Source organism: Eucyclogobius newberryi, unplaced genomic scaffold (assembly GCF_026437365.1).
Source record: "Eucyclogobius newberryi isolate DKJ021-1_F unplaced genomic scaffold, fEucNew1.0.hap1 SCAF_5, whole genome shotgun sequence".
In the NCBI taxonomy this organism is placed as follows: domain Eukaryota; kingdom Metazoa; phylum Chordata; class Actinopteri; order Gobiiformes; family Gobiidae; genus Eucyclogobius; species Eucyclogobius newberryi.
Genome location: NW_027316167.1, coordinates 26,869,068 through 26,891,848, shown reverse-complemented (window position 1 = coordinate 26,891,848; position 22,781 = coordinate 26,869,068). Strand labels below are relative to the sequence as shown.

General features: G+C 38.5%; 2 protein-coding genes across 3 annotated transcripts in view; both read left to right on the top strand.

The window, feature by feature from the left end:
• Positions 1–9,063, top strand: part of tent4b (terminal nucleotidyltransferase 4B) — a 16,420-nt gene extending 7,357 nt beyond the window's left edge. The window contains exon 4 of the mRNA XM_072464632.1: positions 8,856–9,063. Coding sequence (XP_072320733.1) covers positions 8,856–9,063 — 208 coding nt within the window. The remainder of the gene's footprint in view (positions 1–8,855) is intronic.
• A 24-nt stretch (positions 9,064–9,087) lies between these two features.
• Positions 9,088–22,758, top strand: adcy7 (adenylate cyclase 7). 2 transcript variants are annotated; one of them, XM_072465900.1, is made up of 26 exons: positions 9,088–9,329; positions 11,169–11,366; positions 12,453–12,617; positions 12,698–12,847; positions 13,712–13,872; positions 15,033–15,144; positions 15,243–15,370; positions 15,444–15,602; positions 15,760–15,892; positions 15,972–16,157; positions 16,314–16,357; positions 17,283–17,342; positions 17,887–17,964; positions 18,049–18,118; positions 18,195–18,292; positions 18,382–18,466; positions 19,278–19,415; positions 19,555–19,662; positions 19,752–19,948; positions 20,048–20,159; positions 20,232–20,390; positions 20,963–21,109; positions 21,202–21,309; positions 21,377–21,491; positions 21,569–21,693; positions 21,767–22,758. In XM_072465900.1, the coding sequence occupies exons 1-26, from the start codon at positions 9,165–9,167 to the stop codon at positions 21,911–21,913; spliced, it is 3,348 nt and encodes a 1,115-aa protein (XP_072322001.1). In that variant the 5' UTR covers positions 9,088–9,164; the 3' UTR covers positions 21,914–22,758. The 2 variants fall into 2 exon arrangements, with proteins under 2 accessions (XP_072322001.1, XP_072322002.1); XM_072465901.1 differs by lacking the exon at positions 17,283–17,342.
• Positions 22,759–22,781: the final 23 nt, after the last annotated feature.

Below are 22,781 nucleotides of genomic sequence, written 5' to 3'. Positions count from 1 at the left end.
ACGGTCTCTGTGCGGCGAAGCCGCAAACTGTAACTAAAATTTCAGAAATCTCCCATATTTAAAATTTCTGCCGTTTGCACAGATAAAGTCCGAATTGCGTCAAATTAGAATCAGTTGTTAAACTCTTTGCCCTAAACCTATTTGAAGTGAAATAAATTCATTTGGCGCCACAGCGCCCCCTACAGATTTTATATGGAGGTTAAATGTTTAGTTTTGCGAAATTATATGAAATTTGACACACAACTCAATTTTAGCATCCCCATCAAAAAAGTCAATGAGACCCATGTCATAATTGTTATGGCGTTGCCCAACGATGACCGAAACCTTTCATGTTATTCCAATGGGGAAATCGCCAGAACATGTTTACACTTTAGACTTTCACAAACTCCTCCCAGGGCGTCAGCCCTATTAACCTGAAATTTGGTGGGACTCATCTTCAGGGGTGGACCATCAAAAGTTATCCACATTTTCATTCAAAGAGTCACGGTGTCTGTGCGGCAAAGCCGCACATTTTGCCAAGAATTCAAAATAAAATAGCTTTTTGATGGTAAAACAAAGGGGAGAAGATGTGACAGCGTCACAGATTCAGCAGTAGGCGTAATAAAAGGACAATTGGGGCGCGTTAGCGCCCCCTCCTCTTGCGGCGTGGCGGCGGTGTGGCGGCGGCGTGGCGAGGGCCGATCATTGCCGCTTGCGGCTATATTTTCAGTTGTGTTCAGTTGTCAATACAAACATAATAACCTGTTTCTCAACACAACAGTCAACATTTGAGGCAAGTGATACATTCTTTTAGTTTAAGGTCATTTCATTTTTGTATTTATTAAAGTCATATTTTAACAAGTAAATATAAATGCTTATAGTATATTCAGATTAGCAATATCCCCGACATAGACTAAAGACATTTTTGGCATGCCTTTTTGATGGATTAGTCGACTAAAAGGGACTAAAAATTGGCTATAAAAAGTGTATATGATCTCACCATAAATGATTTTAATGCATTTCTTCCTGTTGTGTGAAGCACTTTGAATAGCCTTGTGTACTACCATTGTGCTCTACAAATAAACTTGCCGTGCCTAAATCTGACCCAAACTGCACTCGCGAGATGACAATAGCATGACAAAAACAACAAAAACGATTAGGAAAATGTGTATTTATATGTAAAAAAAAAGAAGAAGATTAAACTAACTACCAAATCCAAAGTTATCTCACTCCATGCATTCTTCTTTCTGACGTTGACCCATAAAAGTCCTTATAGTCTGAACAAAATGATTAGTCGACTATAGACAATTTGGTCGACTAAAACACAATTAATCGACAAACGAAAATGTTTTGAAGGTTTATATGAGTAAATCCAGTTTTCTTGTTTGCTGTATGAGTGAAGAACTTACTTATACTTACTTTACATTTCATTAACGATGCCAAAATCATGTGGAAAAACAATCAGACAAGACTTGCTTGTATAGTCTGCTCTTCCACAGGTTTTAAGCCTTTAGAAGTTTAATCAGTCGAGTCTTGGTCGACCAACATTTTTATCTGGAGTATTCAAGATTCAAATGGATAACAGCGGAATAAAGAGTGTGGAGGGAGTTTTCTTGTACATACTATAATATAAAAACAGTTTACTTGTATTTCTCTGTTATTATCGCGTCTTGTAAGTGCAGTTTTGGTCAGATGTGATGGGATTCTGCCCCGCCCTCTTTTGTCGACAAATCCGCGCCTTTAGTCGATTTAGCGTTTCTTTAGCTGACTACAGCCCTAATGCAGAGTCATCTATAGCTGTCGGAGTGTTATGGAGGTAATGAGACCCCTGCTCTGCTCTGTCTGCGTCAGGACCTCGGAGCCTCTGCACAGCTGCTATTAAAGGCTTAGTACAATGCACGATATCATACAGTCCTTAAAGTCCCACGCAGTCTTTTACTTATATGTACATGTTTTCCAAAAGCTTCATTTCAAAGTTTCATAGTTTTCAAGTCGGTATTGATGAATAAAAAGAAGCAAATTGTCTTATTTTTCGGCTCTGTGCAAATGCCTTAATCTTGAATTGGCCCGGCCCGTCCATGTCTAGACCAATGTGCAGCTATTCAGAGCGACTGAGAGAACTGTGGTGTGTGCGGGATCCCAGGAGCTCAGTTCAACACATTACACTATAATTAGTGGTTCAAAGAAAAAGAGAAGTCTGTGTGAGAGTATGTACGGACAGTGAGAATAACTTCAATGTTCAGTCAAGCTAGGCTGATTTTGTTATAATTACCGTTACAATGCTGTCAATTATTATTCTATACAATGTGAAACAGCTATAATGAAAAATCTCCATTAGGCCCTCTGGTTCTTGTTTGCTGACAGAAGCAGGGTTTATGTTTATGTAATACCCTGGGTCCAATTCTCCACACAAACTACTGGTAAGCAGTGTAGCTGAGGTACTGGTCATGTTTTATTGACCCATAGGTCATTCGGGCTTGTCAGTAAAGCGTTTATTGTTTTTAAGCTTTGGTCAAGTGTGTTCTTTAAAACATTCAACATTTGAGACAGTATGAATCATTGTGCTGCTGCTGCTGGTTTAAATGTGCACTATACTATTTCTGAACCCCCAAAATAACCGTGTAACCGACACGGGACCCCCACAGCAAAATTAAATAGACGCCTATAATAATTTCAATTTTTAAACCTTGCATTTATTTTAGTTGTTTATTGTGTTATCTGACCCAATTTCACTAAAACAAACTGTTTTCAATTAAAATGCAGTGTCATAATCCTACTTTTTCATCTTTACTCACCCCCGGGGGTCCCTCAACCGGAAATGTTACATGGTGTAAGTGCACCTCTAAGTAATGCTAATAAAGATTGAGTAATGCTTTGGTCACATAAGTCACTTGACCTTTATAAAACATTTAACTTTAAGCAGTTACATACCTTGAAGACCAATTGTTTTAATATTGTTCAATTAATGTATTGCAGTTTCCAGAATTGTTGATTTAATCAGCAGAAAATTGTCAACATTATAGAGGCAGATTAACCAATGTTCCATGAATTAAGATAATGGACTGTCCCTGAGCAGCCCTGTCCTTAAGACCCTCCTTCTCTGTGAGAAAAAACTTCAAAATCATGTAACCCTCATTTTACTTACACATTTTCCTTACTATACACAATTACTACAATACATAAAGTAACAGTCTGTGCATGGTGGGGAATTTTAAGCTTCTCACTCTAGAGTAATGTCCCCCAGACCAGTGCTGTCTTAAACGGGGCATGTTAGGGTCTGAAGCCATTACTTTGAGTCCTTGTCTTTGTTTTCTTCGCTTAACACCACAAAATGGACCTGTTTGTTACTTTACTCTGTTATGACTCTGTATGACTTTGTCAGGAAAATCAGCCTTAAGCTTAATTTATCTGATGTTGACCAGAACCTCCCTCCGCTTCACGAAGGACTCCCTCTAATACTGACAAATACACACTGTGTTCAGCTATGTTCTCCCAGAGTGACTAGGCCTGGACTTATTCCATCACAAGAATAATTTTAGTGTGTTATCTCAGTTATGTTTCAAAGCCACAGGATGCAGGTTGGACAGATGGGTGTGGTGAAGATGCTATCACACACCGAGTACAAACATGACACTCCCCTTTATTGCAATTTAACCGTTCTTGGTGTGGAGTCCGAGTGACCACACCCACCTATCTGCTGTCCGTGCAGTGAAAGCAGGATTTTTAATATCAATAATGTGAAGAAACAATGGCTTGTTTATAACAGCATGGAGGTGCACTCCTCACAGCTAAAGTGTCCTGGATTACAATGAGCCATTCTGTTATTCAGCACAGGCCAGTACAATTAATGGCAATCAAATGGTTGTTAGTTCTGAAACAAGTACATAAGATATTTGAACCATTTTACTGAGCTAGAAGGCCTTGTAAATCTGCACAATTTATCGTTAATTGTTATTTTAATTGTCCCCAAACAAATTGCTGAGACTGAAAGCAATTATTTCGGGAATAGAATGTTCTCTGCAAACAACTAAACTATAGTCCAGGGGTGGGCAATTATTTTCCTCCGAGGCACATATTCGAATCCAGGCAAGTAGCGGAGGGCCGGCAAAATATATATATATATATATATATATATATATATATATATATATATATATATATATATATATATATATATATATATATATATATATATATATATATATATATATATATATATATATATATATATATAGTCCATCCTGTCGTTTTATGAAAAAGTTGTTTTGACCTCTGAAAATGAACACTGTTTGAGATTCTTTTATTGTTTCAGTTCATGTTACAGTCCTCCTGGAGGATTTGTAAAAAAAATAAATAAAAAGGTTTTCCTATTTTTTTTACTCTTTTTAAAAATCTCCAAAGTTGTATAAATCCTTGAACTGACTGCAGTATTTGAGTCACTTCAAAAGGGGCTCTGGTTTTGTACGGTGAAAACTAGGACTGTGAGAGCTAATCGTCATGATCAGCATGGCTCTGTTTTAATCTGAGCATTATAATGTGTCATGAGATCCACGGCCAAACCTCTGTCAGTAAAAGTAAGTGGTTTGGAGCAGGGCAGTGCCTTTTAAGTAGCAACGATGAAGGTCTCTATTGTTTATGTTCGGTAAATCAGTCTTGAAATGTTTAAATTGTAATAAACCCTGATTCATTAATACTTTTGTCATATTGCTTGGCCCTAATGACAATCCCGCGCACGGCTAAAGTGCGCTCATAGCAGTGGTGCACAGATGGCCCTGTCGGCAGCCTGGATTTTATGGTTGCCTGGAAAATTACCATCATCAAACCGATGTGAGGCCGCCATCCGTTTGTGGTCCCAGCTCTGCACTGCATCTCTGCTGATCAAACAGCAGGGCCTGGCTCCGTGACGCTCCAGTACTCTCTGCCAGTGATGAGCCATTGCAACAAGTACAATTTTAATGCTTGGGAAGCGTTCAAAAATGTATATTAATCACAGTTAAAAAAGAGTTCGAAACCAGAATAATTACTTGTATCAAAATTCATAAACAGGACAATAGGACCGCTCTCAAACAGCTTAAGAAAGGTCTTGATCTGGTATAAGACCATAAGGTAATGCCGTATTTTACGGACTATAAGTGGCACTTATGCATAATAGAGAAGAAAAAACATATATAAGTTGCAATGGAGTATGGAATAAGGTTGCAAGTGTGAAAATAACAAATATCACATATAAGTCACTCCGGAGTATAGCTATATAAGTATAATTATTAAGTATAAGTCACACCCAGGCCCACATCCCTGTGATTAATTGTGATTATTTGGAGAATCTAGGCTCTGAGTGACACATGTGGGGTTCTAAAATGTCACGTAGCCACTTTTCAAAGACAAAAACATGTAAATGACAATCTGCTGCTTGTTAATGTCCTCTCACTATGAAGAGGGATTGGCTTATCAGTTCTGCACTACAGAACAGGAAGTCAATGAACTTGTAATAGATCAATATAACGATTTACAATATGTAAAATGGAAAATTTACTTACTCTACTTATATTATTGTTCAGTACTAAATACCTGTCAAAAAGAAAATTACACTCTATTATAAATATTGTGTATAAAAGTGCATTTTAGTGCATTTTTTCGTTATAGGATAAATTGAAATGAGAGTATTGTGACGACTCCTGGCAGTGTCTGTGAAAAAACCTGTGTGAATTGTGTCCTCACCCGCACTTCCTTTCTTTATTAAGTCGTCGCATCTGAAGCACAACAAGTCTGAGATACTAGCATCCTGTAAACGTTAGCTTTTAGCAGCTCCTTCTGGTGACTGCCGCTAATTCAATCCCAATAGATGTTACAATGAGGATGGGAAAAGACAGCCGTCCTAATCGAATCAGCCCAGCGCATTGCTCCACATACATCATCTGTTTATGGACGAGGCTCTGTAACCCTAACCTACTGAGAGTAACTGGCTGAGTGCCCTGCTTTCTTGTTCTTTTCAAATATACTGGCAAATCAAATTTTGAAGTTTAATGTGATGATGGGACGTGGAACATTTGGCTCAAGACGATGTTTGAGACACCATAGGATAAATACACTCTCATGTCTGCAGTTTAGAATTTGCAACTGGAATAGTCACTCCAACTGTAACTGCGTATGGATCACAGTTGAAATATTTGCAAAGGCTTTCGTGGCGACACCAACGACAATGAACACCATAATATTGTTTTTTCAAGTCTAGAAATAATATGAATGTGTGATTAGTAACAGTAAGACTGAGGGGTGTGGTGTTTGACTGTCACACTGACTTGTATTCGTTGTAGGCTAAAGAAAATACTGAATTATTTCCTTTGAGGCGACTCCTTTTATATTTTGCAGTGTCTGGACTCATTGAATAGAATAAAAATAATAACAATAGGAGCAATAAAGTCTAAAGAAACCTGTTTTGAGAGTTAAGTTTGGTCAATCTTTGCTCAAAATTGCTATCTCAACAAATAAACCAGCATTAAAAACTCAGAAACCATCCAGGCTCAAATCAAAATGTAGAATAATAATAGTTATAATAATAATAATAATAATAATAATAATAATAATAATAATATAGTAATAGTTGGTATTTTATTTTATAAGTATTATTTTTTAATGTTTTTCCTGCTGTGGCTGATAACCAACATTTGCTGATATTGATATTAATTTTGAGTTAAGTTGTAGGACAGTTATTAAATTTCACTTTTGTAAACTACATTATCTAGAATATCATGTAATTTCTTGTTTTTTGTGTGTGATTGATGTGATGATTGTGTCAACATACAGCCACCTCAGATTTAATGCTCATTTACTTCCATTTGATCCTGATAAATGGAAAAATCCCCTGATATATTGGTCATCTGTAGTTTATTTTAACACAAACACTGTACTCTGACACCTTGGTACGTTTAAAAGTGTCACATTATTGGCTTATGAGTGTAGCTAAAAATGCTTTGTTGTTTGTCAGGATCCGTCCTCGGTTCTTGTATCATATTTTTTAACAATAGTACCTAAATTTAATTCAAGGTCGCGAATCAAAGAGGTCCCAAGCCACTCGACCTGTAACATCGGGAGTGCATGACATCAGGAAGAGCGTTTATGTGGCAGAATATTCCATTTTTGAGAGACACACGCCACATCTTTCCATTTACCGCCTGCCAACTGCCAACTGTCTCTGTTGTCTCACTAAAAGGCCAATATTGACTTGATTTGATTATACCCAGTAATCAGTATGTGTTTGTGGTCATTTCAAATACACTAAACAACTTAATCTCTTTTCCAATTCGCTCTTATCTTTGCTGGCATAATCAAAAAATAGCCTGTGCGTCCGCAGCATCGCATTCGGACAGCTCTATCCCCTGTTCATGTTGTTTTTCTACAAGTCTGAGCTGTGAAAATTGGCTATTTCTCTTCCGACGCGGCCTCCTGTTTTGTTTCGGGACCAGGACCTGTGCCTTTCTGTCCTTGCAGCGCGCTCACTGACGTCAGGCGGGTTTTGTGCCTTTCCTCCGGTGACGCTGGTTTACAAGGCTGCTATGTGACTCCTTCAATCGTTGAGTTTGTTTTTTTCTTTTTATAAAAAAAGGGCTGGCAGTTGTAGCTATTCACTTCTGCTCACTGAGAGACTGCTCTCCATTGAAGCGTACATCCCTGTCCGTCCCTCTCTTTTTAAGCTGTTGCACCACGTGTCTCGAGCGGGCCCTTTACCATGGCGACTTTAGAGCCGACGACCATCACGGCATCTGCCAAATGAGTTCTTCAGAGTCAAATATCCTCTCAAAGGGCACTCCGCTCCGTAGGGGATCTGGATCATCAGCATCCAGCCTTTGTGTAATGACCGACTTCCATTAAACACTTAAGACTACAGCTGCATTCTTGTTTTTTCCTGATGTTTGCTTGTAATAACTGAGCATTGTCCATTTTGTCTTGGATTTGCTGGTTGAAGTTCATCTTAAAAGCTGTTGAGGGAATACAATAATGTCCTGAACCCAAGTTATAGAAGGTGGACTGCACATTAGGGGTTTTGTTAGCAGTTTTATAGCCGACTATACATTTATTGCTGCTCACTGTGGTATTGCTCAAAGACGTGTGTGCCAACCGCTTGCATTCACTTTTTATAGCACAGCGCATCAGCTGCAGTTGCCATGTAAACTTCAAACATAAAGCACACTGAGGCATTAGCCCGTGCAGGAAATGAGCTTTCTATTCACATCGGGGCAAAGTTCAGCTTTCTATTGAACTTAGAGCCACAATCTCTAAATGGGCATTGCTAGCAAATTTTGTATCATACATCTCATTTTTCTACTTTCTCATTTCAAATATAACTAAAGTAAATGTATTTAAGTCGTTTTAGAATATTTGCATGTTTAGTCTCAAGTGGTTTGAATGTCTCACTTTCATAGGCCTGTTTTGTGCTGCAATCTAGTGCTGAAGAAAATATAAACAATAAACACTAATATAGAAACTACCCAAGCATAATTATCCCCCCCAAAGCATAAATATTGCAAGTTATACAAGTTGTTTTTTCAATCCAGCTCAACTCTTTTTGTAGTGCATGAAAATAACAAATGGTCGGCTCAAAGAAAAAGTACTCACAATAACTTTGAATTTGTTTTTGCAATAGTTTAATCAATCAGTTACATGTTCGACTAACCTAAAATGTCTCTTTTATGTTCCTTCCCCGCCCCGTGCCTTTGTCCAGGTGTGTGTGAAATGCCGAGGAGAGAGAAGCCCTTGTCCACCTGCCGCTGCATTCCCCTCTAGCCCGGTCCCACTTGGATTCCTGCTGGTCTTTGTCGGTGCCTGACGCCCTTTCCCGTCACTCTCCCGTCTTGCCGCTGCCCTCCCCTTTCTCAAAGAGCCCTCCCCTCCTGCCCCGTGTCCCCAGCCCGGGACTCATTACTCAAACCCGCTGGACGCAGCAACACCCTGGATGAAGCGGAGTGTCCTGCCAGCACCTGCCGCGACTTAAGCCCCGAGAAAGTGGACAAAGTCTGCCAGAGCGAGAGAGGATCCCGTCACAATGTCGGATCGAGAGGGAAAGTAACCATCACTGCATCACTATGAGTTAGCAAAGGGGGATCTTCCTAGATTTTTGGACTTTGTGGTGTGTGCCGCGACGCGAGATCCCATTTACCTCTGCTATGTCGCTATAACGTACGATTGTGATGCCAGCCAAGGGAAAGTACCTGTTGAATGACCAGGAACTGAAAAATGAGGCGCTGTACTGGAAATTCTCCTGCATCAGCCAGTATCAGCCTCTGGTGCTGCTGCTGGGCCTCTCCATGCTCTCCTGTGCAAGCCTCCTCATTCTCTTCTTTGCCCTTGGACTGGTAAGTGTCTTGTCTCCATCAGAGTTAGTTTAGAAAATCTTGGTTTATTATATTAACCGTACTTGAGCATACGCTGAAACATCTCAACCGGACAAACAAAGATGCGGTTAATGACATTAGGAGCGAGATCAGGGAAAGTTGATGTGGAAAAAGGGCTGAAATGCAACCCATCATTGGCCATTACTTAAATAAGAATGAAAAAGTTGTGTCTTGATGTGGACGTCATTACAAGTTATGTATGCGGTCCCGTGGTTAATTAACATTTACAATAGTCAGATTTTATATATGGGTATTTCTTTCAAAAACAGTGAATCACCTCTAGAGTGATTTGCAATACATTTTGAATATATAATCTCTTTCTAGAATGTGAAACCGCTTGTGTGAATGAGAAAATGCAATAGCAAAATGAGTCAAGTACCTTTGATGACAACAATAACTTGGTTGAGTTAATTGTGAATTGATCAAGAGCAAAACAATAAGCAATAATTTTGATTAAGACAAAAACAAAATTCAAAAAAAAGATGAAGTCCGCTTCTTGTATTAAAACAAACAAAGGAAATGTTGTGCGTTTCCAAAGCCTAAATGTGGTGACAGGAAAAGGCAGGTACTGTATAGATTGAGTTGATTTTGGCATAGTTGTAGCCAGGTTACCACCCAGTCTGTGGTCTAAATCATTCATGAACTGACAGCTTTTGTTTTGGGAGATGATGACTTTTCCCTTGTGGAAAGCCAAAGCCTTCCTGCTTTTGTAATATTACCTAATGGACACTGATTACCATGTAAAGGGCATCTTCAAGTTCTGCTCTGTGATTTTAATTAATTTCTATGTAACAATGCTAGAAGAAAGTCACATGTATTGCAGTGTGTCAATGCAAAAACACAAGCAGCAGTCTTTTTATTGGTCCAGTAGCAGTGTCAGGAAACCACGGTGAGCTTATATAACTCCACTTCTCTGTTGGCCATCTAATGAAGAGCAGCTCTGAATGAACAACTGGCTTTTTGATAAGTAGCACTTTCACCACCATCACCTGCCCCTGATGGCACTATGAGCCAATAAATCACTAGTGCTCAACTGCTTCTATTTGCCTTGTTATTTTAAAGTTCAATTAGAGGATTATACACAGTTCATTTCATCTTCAGTTATTCACTTGCTAATTTCCAATCGTCCCCGTGTAGTCAAGTTCACAAAATTGCATAATGCACGGATAAGTCACTTTGTTTCCTTGTTCTTGTTGTTTTCATTTTAGGGTTTTGTTTCTCTTAGTGTTAAGAGCAGGCCAGAAGGGGGCTGCATAGTATCCCATTCGTATACAGTAATTGTTCTTTTTCAGCCCAGGTTTTGTTAAGACAACATGGAGAGCACAAAGTGTTTCAGTTTAGAAGTGCCCTTTAGCAGTGCTGCCATGGTAACCAGAAAGCTCAACATACAATGCAGAGATGGCCTTCTCTGAGCGGGATCCATAAACTCTGACTTTGTTGGACTGTCTCGCTCTTTTGCTCTTTTAACCCTTTGTTTTCTCCCATTGGCCTTTATTTTTTTACATTTTATCTTTATTTTACCTTTTTTTTCTCTCCTCGAAACACAAAAACTGCATAGATACAGTACATGAGATGTCGATGTTTCCTGACATTGCAGGTTAACTCGTTCAGGAACAAGCAGGAGGGTAAAAATACACACAACCTGGCTGAAAACTTTCTTTGTGGCTCATAAAAAGACCCTAGCTAACCCCTGCATTGGAATCCCCCTGTGATTTACAGCGTCAAATATACCCAGGACTAACAGTCAATGTGGAGTGTAATAAAATGTGTTTATTGTTCTCTCTCCTGACGCGGTTGTAGAGCGCAGAGGAACACAGTGCCTTTGTGAGCGTGGTGAGCTCCAGCCTGTGTGTGTTTCTGGCCGTCTTCGTGTGCGTGTGTACGGACGTGCTGTCGCAGAGATGGAGGCGTCTCCTGGGACTCGTCATCTGGGCCACACACCTGTCCATGGGCTTCACCTTCATTTTCAGCAGCCCCATCTTTCTTCCTTGGGATCAGGTAACGCAATTTTGATTTGTGATGAGTGCAAATTCAGATGAGTACGTGTTCTGTAAAAAGCAATGTCCAAAGTCACTGCTATTGAAATCATTTTGTCCCTGAAGTTCCTTCTGCTTCTCTTCTTATAATTCTAAAACAAATGTCTTTTCACTGCCATTATAGTGTGTCTTTTGAATAATGCCTTATGTTTTATGGATTAAGACCTAGTGAAGTAAATGTAAGGTAAACCTCATTGTCCCTGTGAGTGAAGTGTCAAGGTCTACTTGGGCTAACACGTGTTCTCAGAATGTGTGACTCTAATTTTCCCCTTGTAAATGAATACTGGAAATTGCAACTGGACATTGTAGCCCAGTTAAAGAAGACATACTTACTTTTCAGTATGAAACCATAACATATTCATTTTTATTATGTTATATTATATATAATAATATTAAATATAATATGATAATATTATATTTAATATTATTATTATATATATTATTATATTATATATATATATATATACTGTAGTTTTACTGTATATATATATATATATATATATATATATATATATACTGTAGTTTTACTGTATATATATATATATATATATATATATATATATATATATATATATACTGTAGTTTTACTGTATATATATATATATATATACAGTAAAACTACAGTATATATATATATATATATATATATATATATATATATATATACTGTAGTTTTACTGTATATATATATATATATATATATATATATATATACAGTAAAACTACATAATACTAGAATCTGTGAGCCGCAGATTTTGCTCTGTGTTTTTTTTTGTTGAAAAGTACCTACATAACACCTTTGAACCTGGAGTCGGAATTTTTAAATAATCGCAAGCAAATACAGAGAAGTGGGCGGAGACAGGAGTACTCACACCTTGAATGGAGGTCAATACAGGATTACTCAAACGTGCATGAATCACTCAAAATACAACTTTGAGTAATAATGAGTGAACACATGACTTGACATAATATGTCTCCCTTATAGCGACCATAAAGGCTGAGATAGTCTCCAACCCCCTGTGTAATGAATGCTTTGCTATACTTTCAGGTGCCTTTCTTTCTCTTCATCATCTTCACGGTGTACACAATGCTGCCCTTCCAGCTGTGGCACGCTGTGTTCCTCAGCATTGCCTCCTCCGTGTCCCACATCTTGGTTGTTACACTTCGACTCACTGTTTACAGCGATCAGCCCTCACCTCACCTGGCTAACCAGGTAATACAGGTTATCATTTGTTAGTGTTTTGTTTTATGTATAAACATTTGGCCACATTTTGATTCCCTGTTGTGTTTTAGATGGTGTCGAATGCAGTGGTGTTTCTGTGTGGCAGTGTAGTCGGAGCCTTTCATAAGGTCTTGATGGAGAAAACGCTAAGACAAACTTTCCAAGACACACTGAGGAGCCTGAGCATGCGAATGAAGCTGGAAATAGAGAAGAGGCAACAGGTAGCACTCTGTTCTACACTACACTGAAATGGTTAATAGTGTTAAATTATTTTGGATACACTGTACATTTATGTGTGTCACATTAACTCAAGGTTGACATTTATTGTCCAGCCGTACAGTCACTTTTATGGTTAAATATAATCTGCCCCAGGGCAGCTGTGGCAATAGTAGCTTACTACCACCAAGTGTGGAGTGAACGAATGATGCAATGTGAAGCATCTTTGTGTGTCAAGAAATGCGTAAATACAAAAAGCTAATTAGTTATTATAATTTTTTAAATACATGATTCAGTTTCAACTTGGACAATATTTTCTCACAAAATGAATGGTAGTCACGGTCAGTTAACAATGATATGCTATAATATATATTTATAAACACAGTACACTGTTTTTGCCATATTGGTGTCTCTGTTTCTATGACAATAGGGAATTTACACACGCTTTAACAAGCTGTTCTACATGTGCTTTATTATTTGCCATTTACTTAGCTTATTTTTGTATTTCCAAAATGCTGGTACTTATTTTTAATGGATATAGACTTAATAGAAAAATGTATTTATGTAAAATAATATAAAAGATTAAAGTATTGAAGTATTTGCAATGAATCCAACTTAATTATAGGTGGGGCATAATGTGATTTAAACAGGACGTTCTTATAGAGGCCTTGATAACATTTGCGTTTATGTAAGACAAACCTTTTCACATTCCTAAGTTAATGAATAAACTATACATTAACACTATCTCTGTTATGTGTCTATTACAATCACTTGAACTATAAACTTGCAGTGATCTTCCTTCTTGGGAACTAGTCCTTTGTAAATTGATGTTGTTTAGCCAAATCTAATAAACATTGTGTTTGTTACAGGAAAACCTGTTGCAGTCTGTTCTCCCTGTCTACATCTCCATGAAGATGAAGCTAGCGATTATGGAGCGCTTACAAGACTGTAAAGATAAGGAGGAGCAACAGCGGCTGGTCAAGGATAATAACTTTCACAGCCTGTATGTGAAGAGGCATGAGAATGTCAGGTAGAACCACTTCTAAATCACACAATAGTTATTATAACACAAATTATCTAACTTCAACTATTAAACGTTTTGCAAGTTTCCACTACATTATACTTTTCTACTATTAAAAGTAAATAATTGTACTATTGTTTACCCCACGGCCAAATATAAATGTAGTTACTGGTAAAGTACTTGAGAAAATGAATATTTCTGTCCAATTCGCCAAACAGTCAAGAATATTATTGTTGGCCCAGTTACAGCTCTTCGTTTTACAAGTCTTTCATTAATTTCACTGGTGCAGACAGACAGTAGGTCAGCTTAAACTGAACTTTGGCAGATGGCTGAGGAGCTCATGTTGGCATTATAAGGGAATAGGATTTATAAGCGTGCTTGTGTTTTCTGTCTCAGACCAAGATCACAACAAATCGGTTCAACTCATCAGGAAGAATCTGTTTAAGGCTTTTATCATCACAGAGCCATTGTCATGTTTGTGTTAATTTAACCATGCACTTGCTGAACGATGGGTTTCGTCCTTAACCGATCTCTATAATTATGTTTGACAGGTCATTCGCTCCATTGTCTATCACCTGGACATGTGACTTACATGCACACAGTCCGTCCCTCTCAATCAGAATCAGAAAAGGTTTATTGTCAATGAACAAAACTCACTAACATAGCAACTTGTTTGGTTGCCATCATTACACTTCACTACTTTTACATACTGTTACTATTTCTTCATATTTGGACAGAAATGTAGACCTGACTGGGATGACAGGATTTGCTTGGCGCTTGTGTTAGAGTAGACGTGTCTGAGGGTCGCAGGGAATAGTTTGGACGCTCTTGTTGTCAGTGCTGCTATTTCCATTCATGCACACAGTGAGTTACAGTCATTACATACTTGGATTTGGCCTTGTGGAGGCTTGCCAAAACTACAGCAGTCTCTTAAATAGTACACTGTAGTGATTGGCTCTCACACACCAGTTATTAGAGCCTAATTCTATAGCGAGGAATACTTTGATGAAGGTAAATCTATTTAAGTCTATTTAAATAGAATTGACTATAAATGATGGATATAGTTGAATGACGGTAGAATTTGATACATATAATCCAATTTAATAAAACATATTCATTCTATTTATTGTTTTTCTTCAAATAATAAAATTATTATTTTTTACATTCAGCATTCTTTATGCAGACATTGTTGGTTTCACCCAACTGGCCAGTGACTGCTCTCCAAAGGAACTAGTTATTATGCTTAATGAGCTGTTTGGAAAGTTTGACCAAATAGCGAAGGTTAGTTTCCTCTTTTTTGCACGAGTAATTTGTTTAATTTTCCTTTGGTGTATTGCTATGTCCAGAGCTAACAAGCTTTAAACTGTTTTTGCTTGTAGGAAAATGAATGCATGAGAATCAAGATCCTTGGAGACTGTTATTACTGTGTGTCAGGGCTGCCAGTCTCTCTGCCTAAGCACGCAAAAAACTGTGTCAAAATGGGCCTTGACATGTGTGAGGCAATCAAGTAAGTGTCGTTTTACACATTCAAAACCTTGTCAGACGTGAGTGAATGTTCAAGGTTTGCTCTGACGCCGTAGACAGGTGCGGGAAGCCACAGGAGTGGAAATCAACATGAGAGTGGGCGTTCACTCAGGAAATGTGCTCTGTGGTGTTATTGGCCTTCGTAAGTGGCAGTTTGATGTGTGGTCTCATGATGTTACACTGGCCAATCACATGGAGTCCGGAGGTGTACCAGGGTAGGCCACCTTTTTGTTTTTAACATGTCTGAGAGTGAACTCAAACTCTTGAGAAAGAAAATCCTCTTAAAGTTGAAAAGAATACTGAGCAATCATGTTTTGTATCCTGTAACATCATGACATTCTGGTTATAATGATGGTAATACCTTGTACTTAGGCGTGTTCACATAACAGAGGCCACTCTGAAGCACCTTAACAAGGCATACGAGGTGGAGGAGGGCAATGGCCATCTGAGGGACCCCTGCCTCAAGGAGCTGAATGTCCAAACCTTCCTTGTAATTGATCCACGAGTGAGTTGAATTTGGAATACACCGAACATATTTGATGTATAAATTCTACTGCAATAATCTATATGTGTTTTTGTTCAAGTCTAAGGACCCGTCACTTAACACACGCAGTGCACCTAAACCTCGGGTGAATGACGGCATAAAAATGCGGGCGTCCGTGCGCATGACACGTTATCTGGAATCATGGGGCGCAGTGAAACCATTTGCCCACCTTCAGAACCGAGAGGGTTTCATCAATGACAACATCGTGATTGGAAAACCTCGCAAGGTAGAATACAGTGTTTGTTTCCATAATGAAGCATGTGAAATGGCTAGATTGAGGAAAACCATTTAAGTTATTGCTCCGGGCATGTATTAACTTTATTAACTTATCTTGTCTTAAGTTTGTATTGATTTAATGTTGGAATTTCTCCCCTTTTTCAAGGACATCCCGCTTCGATCGGCTGTGGGTTCTGCAAACATTGATAGGTGAGAACAATCTTGGCAAAGATATCTTGATCTCTGAGTTTTTATCTGGTACATTCATAAATAGATATAATAATTTGACTGAACTTTATTCTCCATATAGTTATACTGAGTTACGCTTGTTAGATAATACTATTTTGTCGCCAGCACTTTACATAGTTTGTTCTAATCAATTGAAAAGACAAACGTGTAGTTTAATAGTGGATTCTTCAAGTACAGTACAATGAAATTAACACTATTGTTCACATAATTCAAACAAAAATGGGCGTTTGGCAGTTGGATTGATACTCTGAGCCAGACAGGGCATCTGGCAGTAAAACTTGAAAACTCACCGTGCCAAGTGAAGTGTTGTGAGACCATGTAAGGAAGCTGACAGGTGAAACATGTGCATATTGCTATTAACACCCGTCTGGCCTGTTGAAAACATTCCAGATTTGACCAGACCTTGCAAATATAAAGGTGTTTGCTCAATTATTTTGTTGGGCTTAAAGATGTAGAATCTTTTTGAAATCGTGAGCCTGGGCTGACCTTCAGTGTGGGCCACATTCATCATCATGGACAAAGTGCACAGCGATCCTGTTAAAGACAGAATATTAAGAATTTCTAGCTATTGAGAGAAAATGTACTGCTTCAGCCGATAGATCAACAGCATAGTGTACAAAATCAGGTGCTCATTTGGGAAAGTAAATTAAAAAACGAAGAGAGGAGGTCTGAGGTTATTTAGTTAACATCATTGTGGAATTGCCCTAGATATGAGGTTAACACGTTTTTCAAATAGTACTTTTACTGATGGCCTATACAATGTTGATTTGTTCTCATTTACAAAAACATTGGACATGGCTGCCAAGATAAATAGATCCCTACTCTGACCTCGCACTATTATTTCCATGATTAAGTTTGCTTTTGTCTCACTCTTGGGTCTGGACAGTTTTGATGAGTGTCTTGAAGAGCCGTTCACATTGCCTCCTCCTCCATTCAGCAGCTATAAGTGAGTGGGGCCTTTGTGGCATGCAAGGTCCATTTTTAAACCCACTGCCTTGTAACCACATTGCTTTTTCCCCACTGAAAAAAAGTGTGTTTGAATTTAAACGACTATTATTATTTTCTCTCATAACCAAATGGAATATCTATTAGCCAAAAAGCACCGTGAGAACGACTGGTAGTCCCTAAACTAACAGGATTGGTCTAACCTGTAATGACACGCGTGGCCTCTAACAACTGTAGAGGGTTCTTTGTGCTCGTCATGGGGCAGGCAGGCGTGCGTTTGGGCTGCTGCGTCTGTGAGTGTTTCCTTCCTGTTCAAGTTGGGGGTTTCCAGAGGCACAGCAGTGACACCGCTGACTCTGACTGCACCCTCTCTCTTTGAAGCTTTCTAACAGCCTGAAATCATCTCTTTCTCCACCAAACTAATGCTCTGAGTGGTGCTAAACGTAGCTGCCCCGACTCACCTGTGCTGCATGATTTGGTTTAGAGTCTTCATGCTCTTGTCCTGTCATCTCCGTGCAGAGTGCTCATTGTCCTTTCTCATGCAGGAACAAATCCCAAAAGAGCAAGTTTGATGAAGAACTCCACAATGAAATGACAACCACAATAGATGAGCTCAGTAGCAAGTGGGTGGATATGTCTCACCAATATTTTAAAAGTCTTGAATGATTTTAAGGCTAGTTATAATAACCAACATCTTCCCTTCTCAGGCAGTGGTCCAAGTCTGAAGATACTGGCAGTTTAGCACTTTGGTTTCCAAAAAAAGACCTGGAGAAACAGGTTAGTAGCAAGAATATGCATTATAATAAAAATACTGTTATAAAAAAGTGAAGATAATGTTCTATTATGTCCACAGTATCGAGCTCTAGATTTACCGATGTTTAAATATTATGTTGGCTGTGCCACTTTCATCTTCATATGTATTTTCTTGGTCCAGATTCTTGTGACAAAAAAGTAAGTCTGTTTTGCTATTGTTTAAAAAAAAAATCAAATGATAATTTATTTTTTAGTTTATGAATGAATATTACATTGTTTTCTTTCAGTCATGAGAAGCTGGGGATTACCTTTGGAGTGTTGTTTTTTGTCCTGCTGCTTGCCCTGGCCATATGTTTTGCAGGCAACATTCAGGTGTGTGCTAAGTCTTCAGTGTGTATTTAAATTAAATTGAGCATGAAATGTTGTGGTAACTTTTCAGTTCACATGAATCATTCATCATCGTACAATCTACTCATGACTGGACTACATTTTTGTTTTCAATAAACCATTGAGGCGGACATAGGCACAATAGAGTCAAGTTACCATGCCCCTATCTACATTATTCTCTCCTCTGGTTCAAACTGGCTAAAGCAGTTTTGAGATGTAACATTTCCAACTAACTGTGTTGGAAATACATTGTGCAATCAAGATATTAAAGAACAATTTGTCTATGATAAGTTCACCTCAATGTAGTCTAAAGCTCCTCCGGGTTGGAAAGAAGCCTTCATATCACTCACACCTTAAGAAGGGAAGGACTGACTCGACTGTGCCTCAGATAGACCCATTTCTATTCTGAATTATCGTATATATACCTTATTGGAGTCATATTAAGGAAATTGAGAATCCCAGGGTTAAATCTGTGCTCACAACCTGAAGGGAGCCTAAGAAATTGATGACACAAACCCAACCAACAATTAAGAACTAGAACGACATAACACATTTGGAAAACTGGAGATTACATTTGGACTACATTTAAAAATCTACAAATATGTTAGACTTTGGGACAAATGGGACAATTATGACTGCAAGTTTAGGACTATTTATATACTGTTTGTATGTTAGCTCTCTTTGTACTGTTCTATGTTCCCTTTGATGGGCTTGTGGGCTGTGACCTTAGGGGCCAGGCATGTGCCAACATTATAAAATAAATAACCTTTTTCTCATTATTCATCTTTGTGTTCAGCACTTGTTCCCTGAGAAGTTGACACACTGTCAGTGGCTTCCAGCTGTATCAGAGGCAGTGGTTAAGCAGCCGTGTGTGCGCCTCCCTTTGGCCACAACTACCACTGCGGTCATCATTATCATGGCCGTGTTCAACCTGGTAAGTCTGAGAGAAGGTCATTATGTACTTTTTATTATTATTATTTATTTGTAGCTTTACTTCATAGCTGCCATACCACACTTGAAAGCATTTTGTCCTCTGGTCACTCGTGAGTCAACAATGTTTTACTCTCCTTCAGTGCTTTGCCCATACATGTGTGACTGACTGCTCCAGTGACATTCATGACATGGCTCATATCAATGAGTCTCAAAGGCAGGATTTAGAAGAGGACCTTTACTATCTCCCTGTAAGTGAATATTGTCATACCTGTCCACTCTTTTTTTGCTATTTGACTGAAGCTACAGTAATTATGGTTGTCTTCTTGTCTCCCTGTAGTACTCAGTATTCTGCTGCATACTCTCTTTAGTTGCATGTGGAGTATTCCTGAGACTGAGCTTTGAGCTCAAAGTACTTTTCTTGACCTTGGCTTCTATAATCTACTATGTTCTCATACTCACGTCAAAGAAGGAGCTCTTTGAGTCTTATGGAAATGTGTTGTTTACTCAAGTTTCAGGAAACTGGAACTGCAGCGGGTAAGTCCTGTGATAAGCTGTGTAGTTTTAGCAGCAATATCTGAAAATGTTTGTAACAAATACAATTGTAATACAGACAATATGCCTTTTGTTGAACAGTCAAGATGAGGAGTCTATTCGGAGATGCTTAGGCCTTGTGAAGCACCCACAGGTGATGAGTTGCATTTACATCACTTTATTCCTGGTGACAATGCTCATCATTTCACAACAGGTAAGCACACAACCATTCTGATCAAATGGCCCCTAGCTGAATATAATGTGTTGTGGGGCCTCTGTCTGCTAGACCGAGGGATGCTTTCGTCAGGACTTCTTGCTGAAGTACAAGAATCGTACAGAAAAGGATGAGATAGAGACCAGAGAGAACCTCAACCGTCTGCTCCTGGAGAATGTGCTTCCTGCACATGTGGCCTCACTGTTTGTTGGTGAAAACAAAAAGAATGAGGTGACTTTTCATCTATAAACAAATGTTGGTTGTTTGAATTGGACTTCTAAAATCTTGTCCAGGACTTAAATATGTTGACATTTTCATCATCTTAATGTGACAATGGGCTTTGAAAAAGTGCCAGTATATTATGTTTTGTCATAAGATGAAGATTTTATTTTGTTATTGGTTCAATGCCAAATAGTGATGAAAGCAATGAATGGCCACCATTCTGTAAATGTTTGTAAGAGTTATTCTTAATATCTAATAAGAATGTGAGGGCAACTTGCAGTGCCATAAGTTAGATTTTGTCTCTTGACTATTGGCTGTAATGTCTTTCCCTTTCTCATTCCTATTATAAGAGCTTTTCTATTAAGAGTTTTTTGCTTAAAGTTTTATATAAGTATCTGTTTGTTTACTTATGGAGCTACTTTGTGTTACAACACTAGAATTTCCCCATTGTGTGAACAAATAAAGGCTTATCTTATCTATCCTCAGCTATACTGTCCTAATAAAGCCTACGGGCAAGAAATCCTTTAAAAAACAATGTTTAGAGGGTTGTATTTCTAATTTGTTTCTTTTTTCATCACCAGGACTTGTACTACAAGTCTTACAACTGTGTATGTGTGATGTTCGCCTCAGTGCCAGATTTTAAGGAATTCTACACCGAATGTGACATCAACAAAGAAGGACTGGAATGTCTGAGGCTGCTCAATGAGATCATTGCTGATTTTGATGAGGTTCGATTTCTGTTTTTTCCTCCTGTCTCATGTCCCGGCTTGTCCATTATTCATCCTCTTTCAACTGAGCTTCTATGTGTCTGACATTGCAGCTGTTGTCCAAACCAAAGTTCAGTGGCGTTGAAAAGATCAAAACCATTGGGAGCACGTACATGGCAGCAGCAGGACTCAGTGGCACTCTTGGCCAGGAGAACAATCAGGTACTTGTCTTTGCTATAATAATGCTGAAAGTTTTAACTGATGCAAGTATACATGTTTTAAATGTAGGATCAAGATAGACAAAATGCCCAGATAGGAAACATGGTGGAATTTGCCATCGCTCTGATCGGCAAATTAGATGGCATAAACAGACATTCCTTCAACAACTTCAGATTACGTGTGGGTATGTATCTTCAGCTGAATCACTGAGAAAACACAGAAGAACTCACATCGCAGTATTAAACTATTATCATTTTACAGGCATTAATCATGGTCCAGTCATCGCTGGGGTGATTGGAGCAAGAAAACCTCAGTATGATATTTGGGGCAACACAGTGAATGTGGCCAGTAGAATGGAGAGCACCGGGGAGCTCGGGAAAATACAGGTACTTGAAGAACAACTATGGCATACATTTTCACCCAATTACTATGTTATCCATTTGGTGATCTTTCTTGTAGGTTACGGAGGAAACATCAGGTGTGCTCCATAGCTTGGGCTACTCATGTGAATGTCGAGGTTTCATCAGTGTTAAAGGCAAAGGAGAATTAAAGACGTTTTTTGTTTGTACGGACATGAGCAAGCAACAGAGTATGGGCCTGAGCTGAGTCGTGTGACCTCTGTCAGCGGAAAGACTGACTTATGAACTGAAGTCAAGCGTTTACACACAACAAGCACCATAAACGGATACCATGAAGACCCCCAGAAGCCTCTGGGGGGCCTGTAGGATATCGAGGGAATCACTCAACTTGTATGATTTCTCATTCAACACTTTATCTCCTGTGAAATGTTCATTTTTGAAACCTTTTATCTTTATGTAAATGTGATAGAAAAACTAATGTTACATTTATTTTGAAGGCCTATGGTACTTTGAAAAAAAACAAGGATCCGGTTTGGGTCATTCACTAAATGAGACACACAAATTGCTGTTACTGTGTAACAAGCAGCGCATATGTAAAAAAGATTGCATACAATTCATAGTAAGGTTATGAATTAACTTAGAGCAAAGACTGTAATGATTTGTATTCCTTATACATGTTACTGTCTAGTTCTACTTAACATTCAAGGCTGGGTATATTGTGAGCACAACAGAGATTCTGTCTGTGCAGCTTGGCTGGATTAAAGACGATTTAAAAATTCAGTGAAAAGATGTGCTGTGTTAACAGGAGTACGAATTCAAATCCATGTGCTGCATGAGTACCATCTGTTCGCTCTCGTTTTGCCCATATAAAGCATCTGTGTTAAATGGGACTCTTCTGGTCCAGTCCATGGCTTTGCTGCGAAGGCTTTTGGTTTCTTATCGTTTTCTTACCGTTTATCTTGTGTGCCTTATCTTTTAAGTCATCTCATCCGGAAAATGTGGTTATTTGCCTTTTTGTGCAATGCAAGCTTGAATTTTGTACAGAATGTAATAAATGTCTAGTCAGTCAAAACACTGATCTTTAACAAACAACTTTATATAAAATGTTTATTGTT

What these genes read in the sequence shown, in the direction of transcription:
- adcy7 (XM_072465900.1), top strand. Translation starts at nt 9,165, where the DNA reads ATGCCAGCCAAGGGAAAGTACCTGTTGAATGACCAGGAACTGAAAAAT. An exon ending in AGGACCTTTACTATCTCCCT is followed by an intron (nt 19,663 to 19,751) that starts GTAAGTGAATAT and finishes GTCTCCCTGTAG; the next exon opens with TACTCAGTATTCTGCTGCAT. An exon ending in TGCTCATCATTTCACAACAG is followed by an intron (nt 20,160 to 20,231) that starts GTAAGCACACAA and finishes TCTGTCTGCTAG; the next exon opens with ACCGAGGGATGCTTTCGTCA.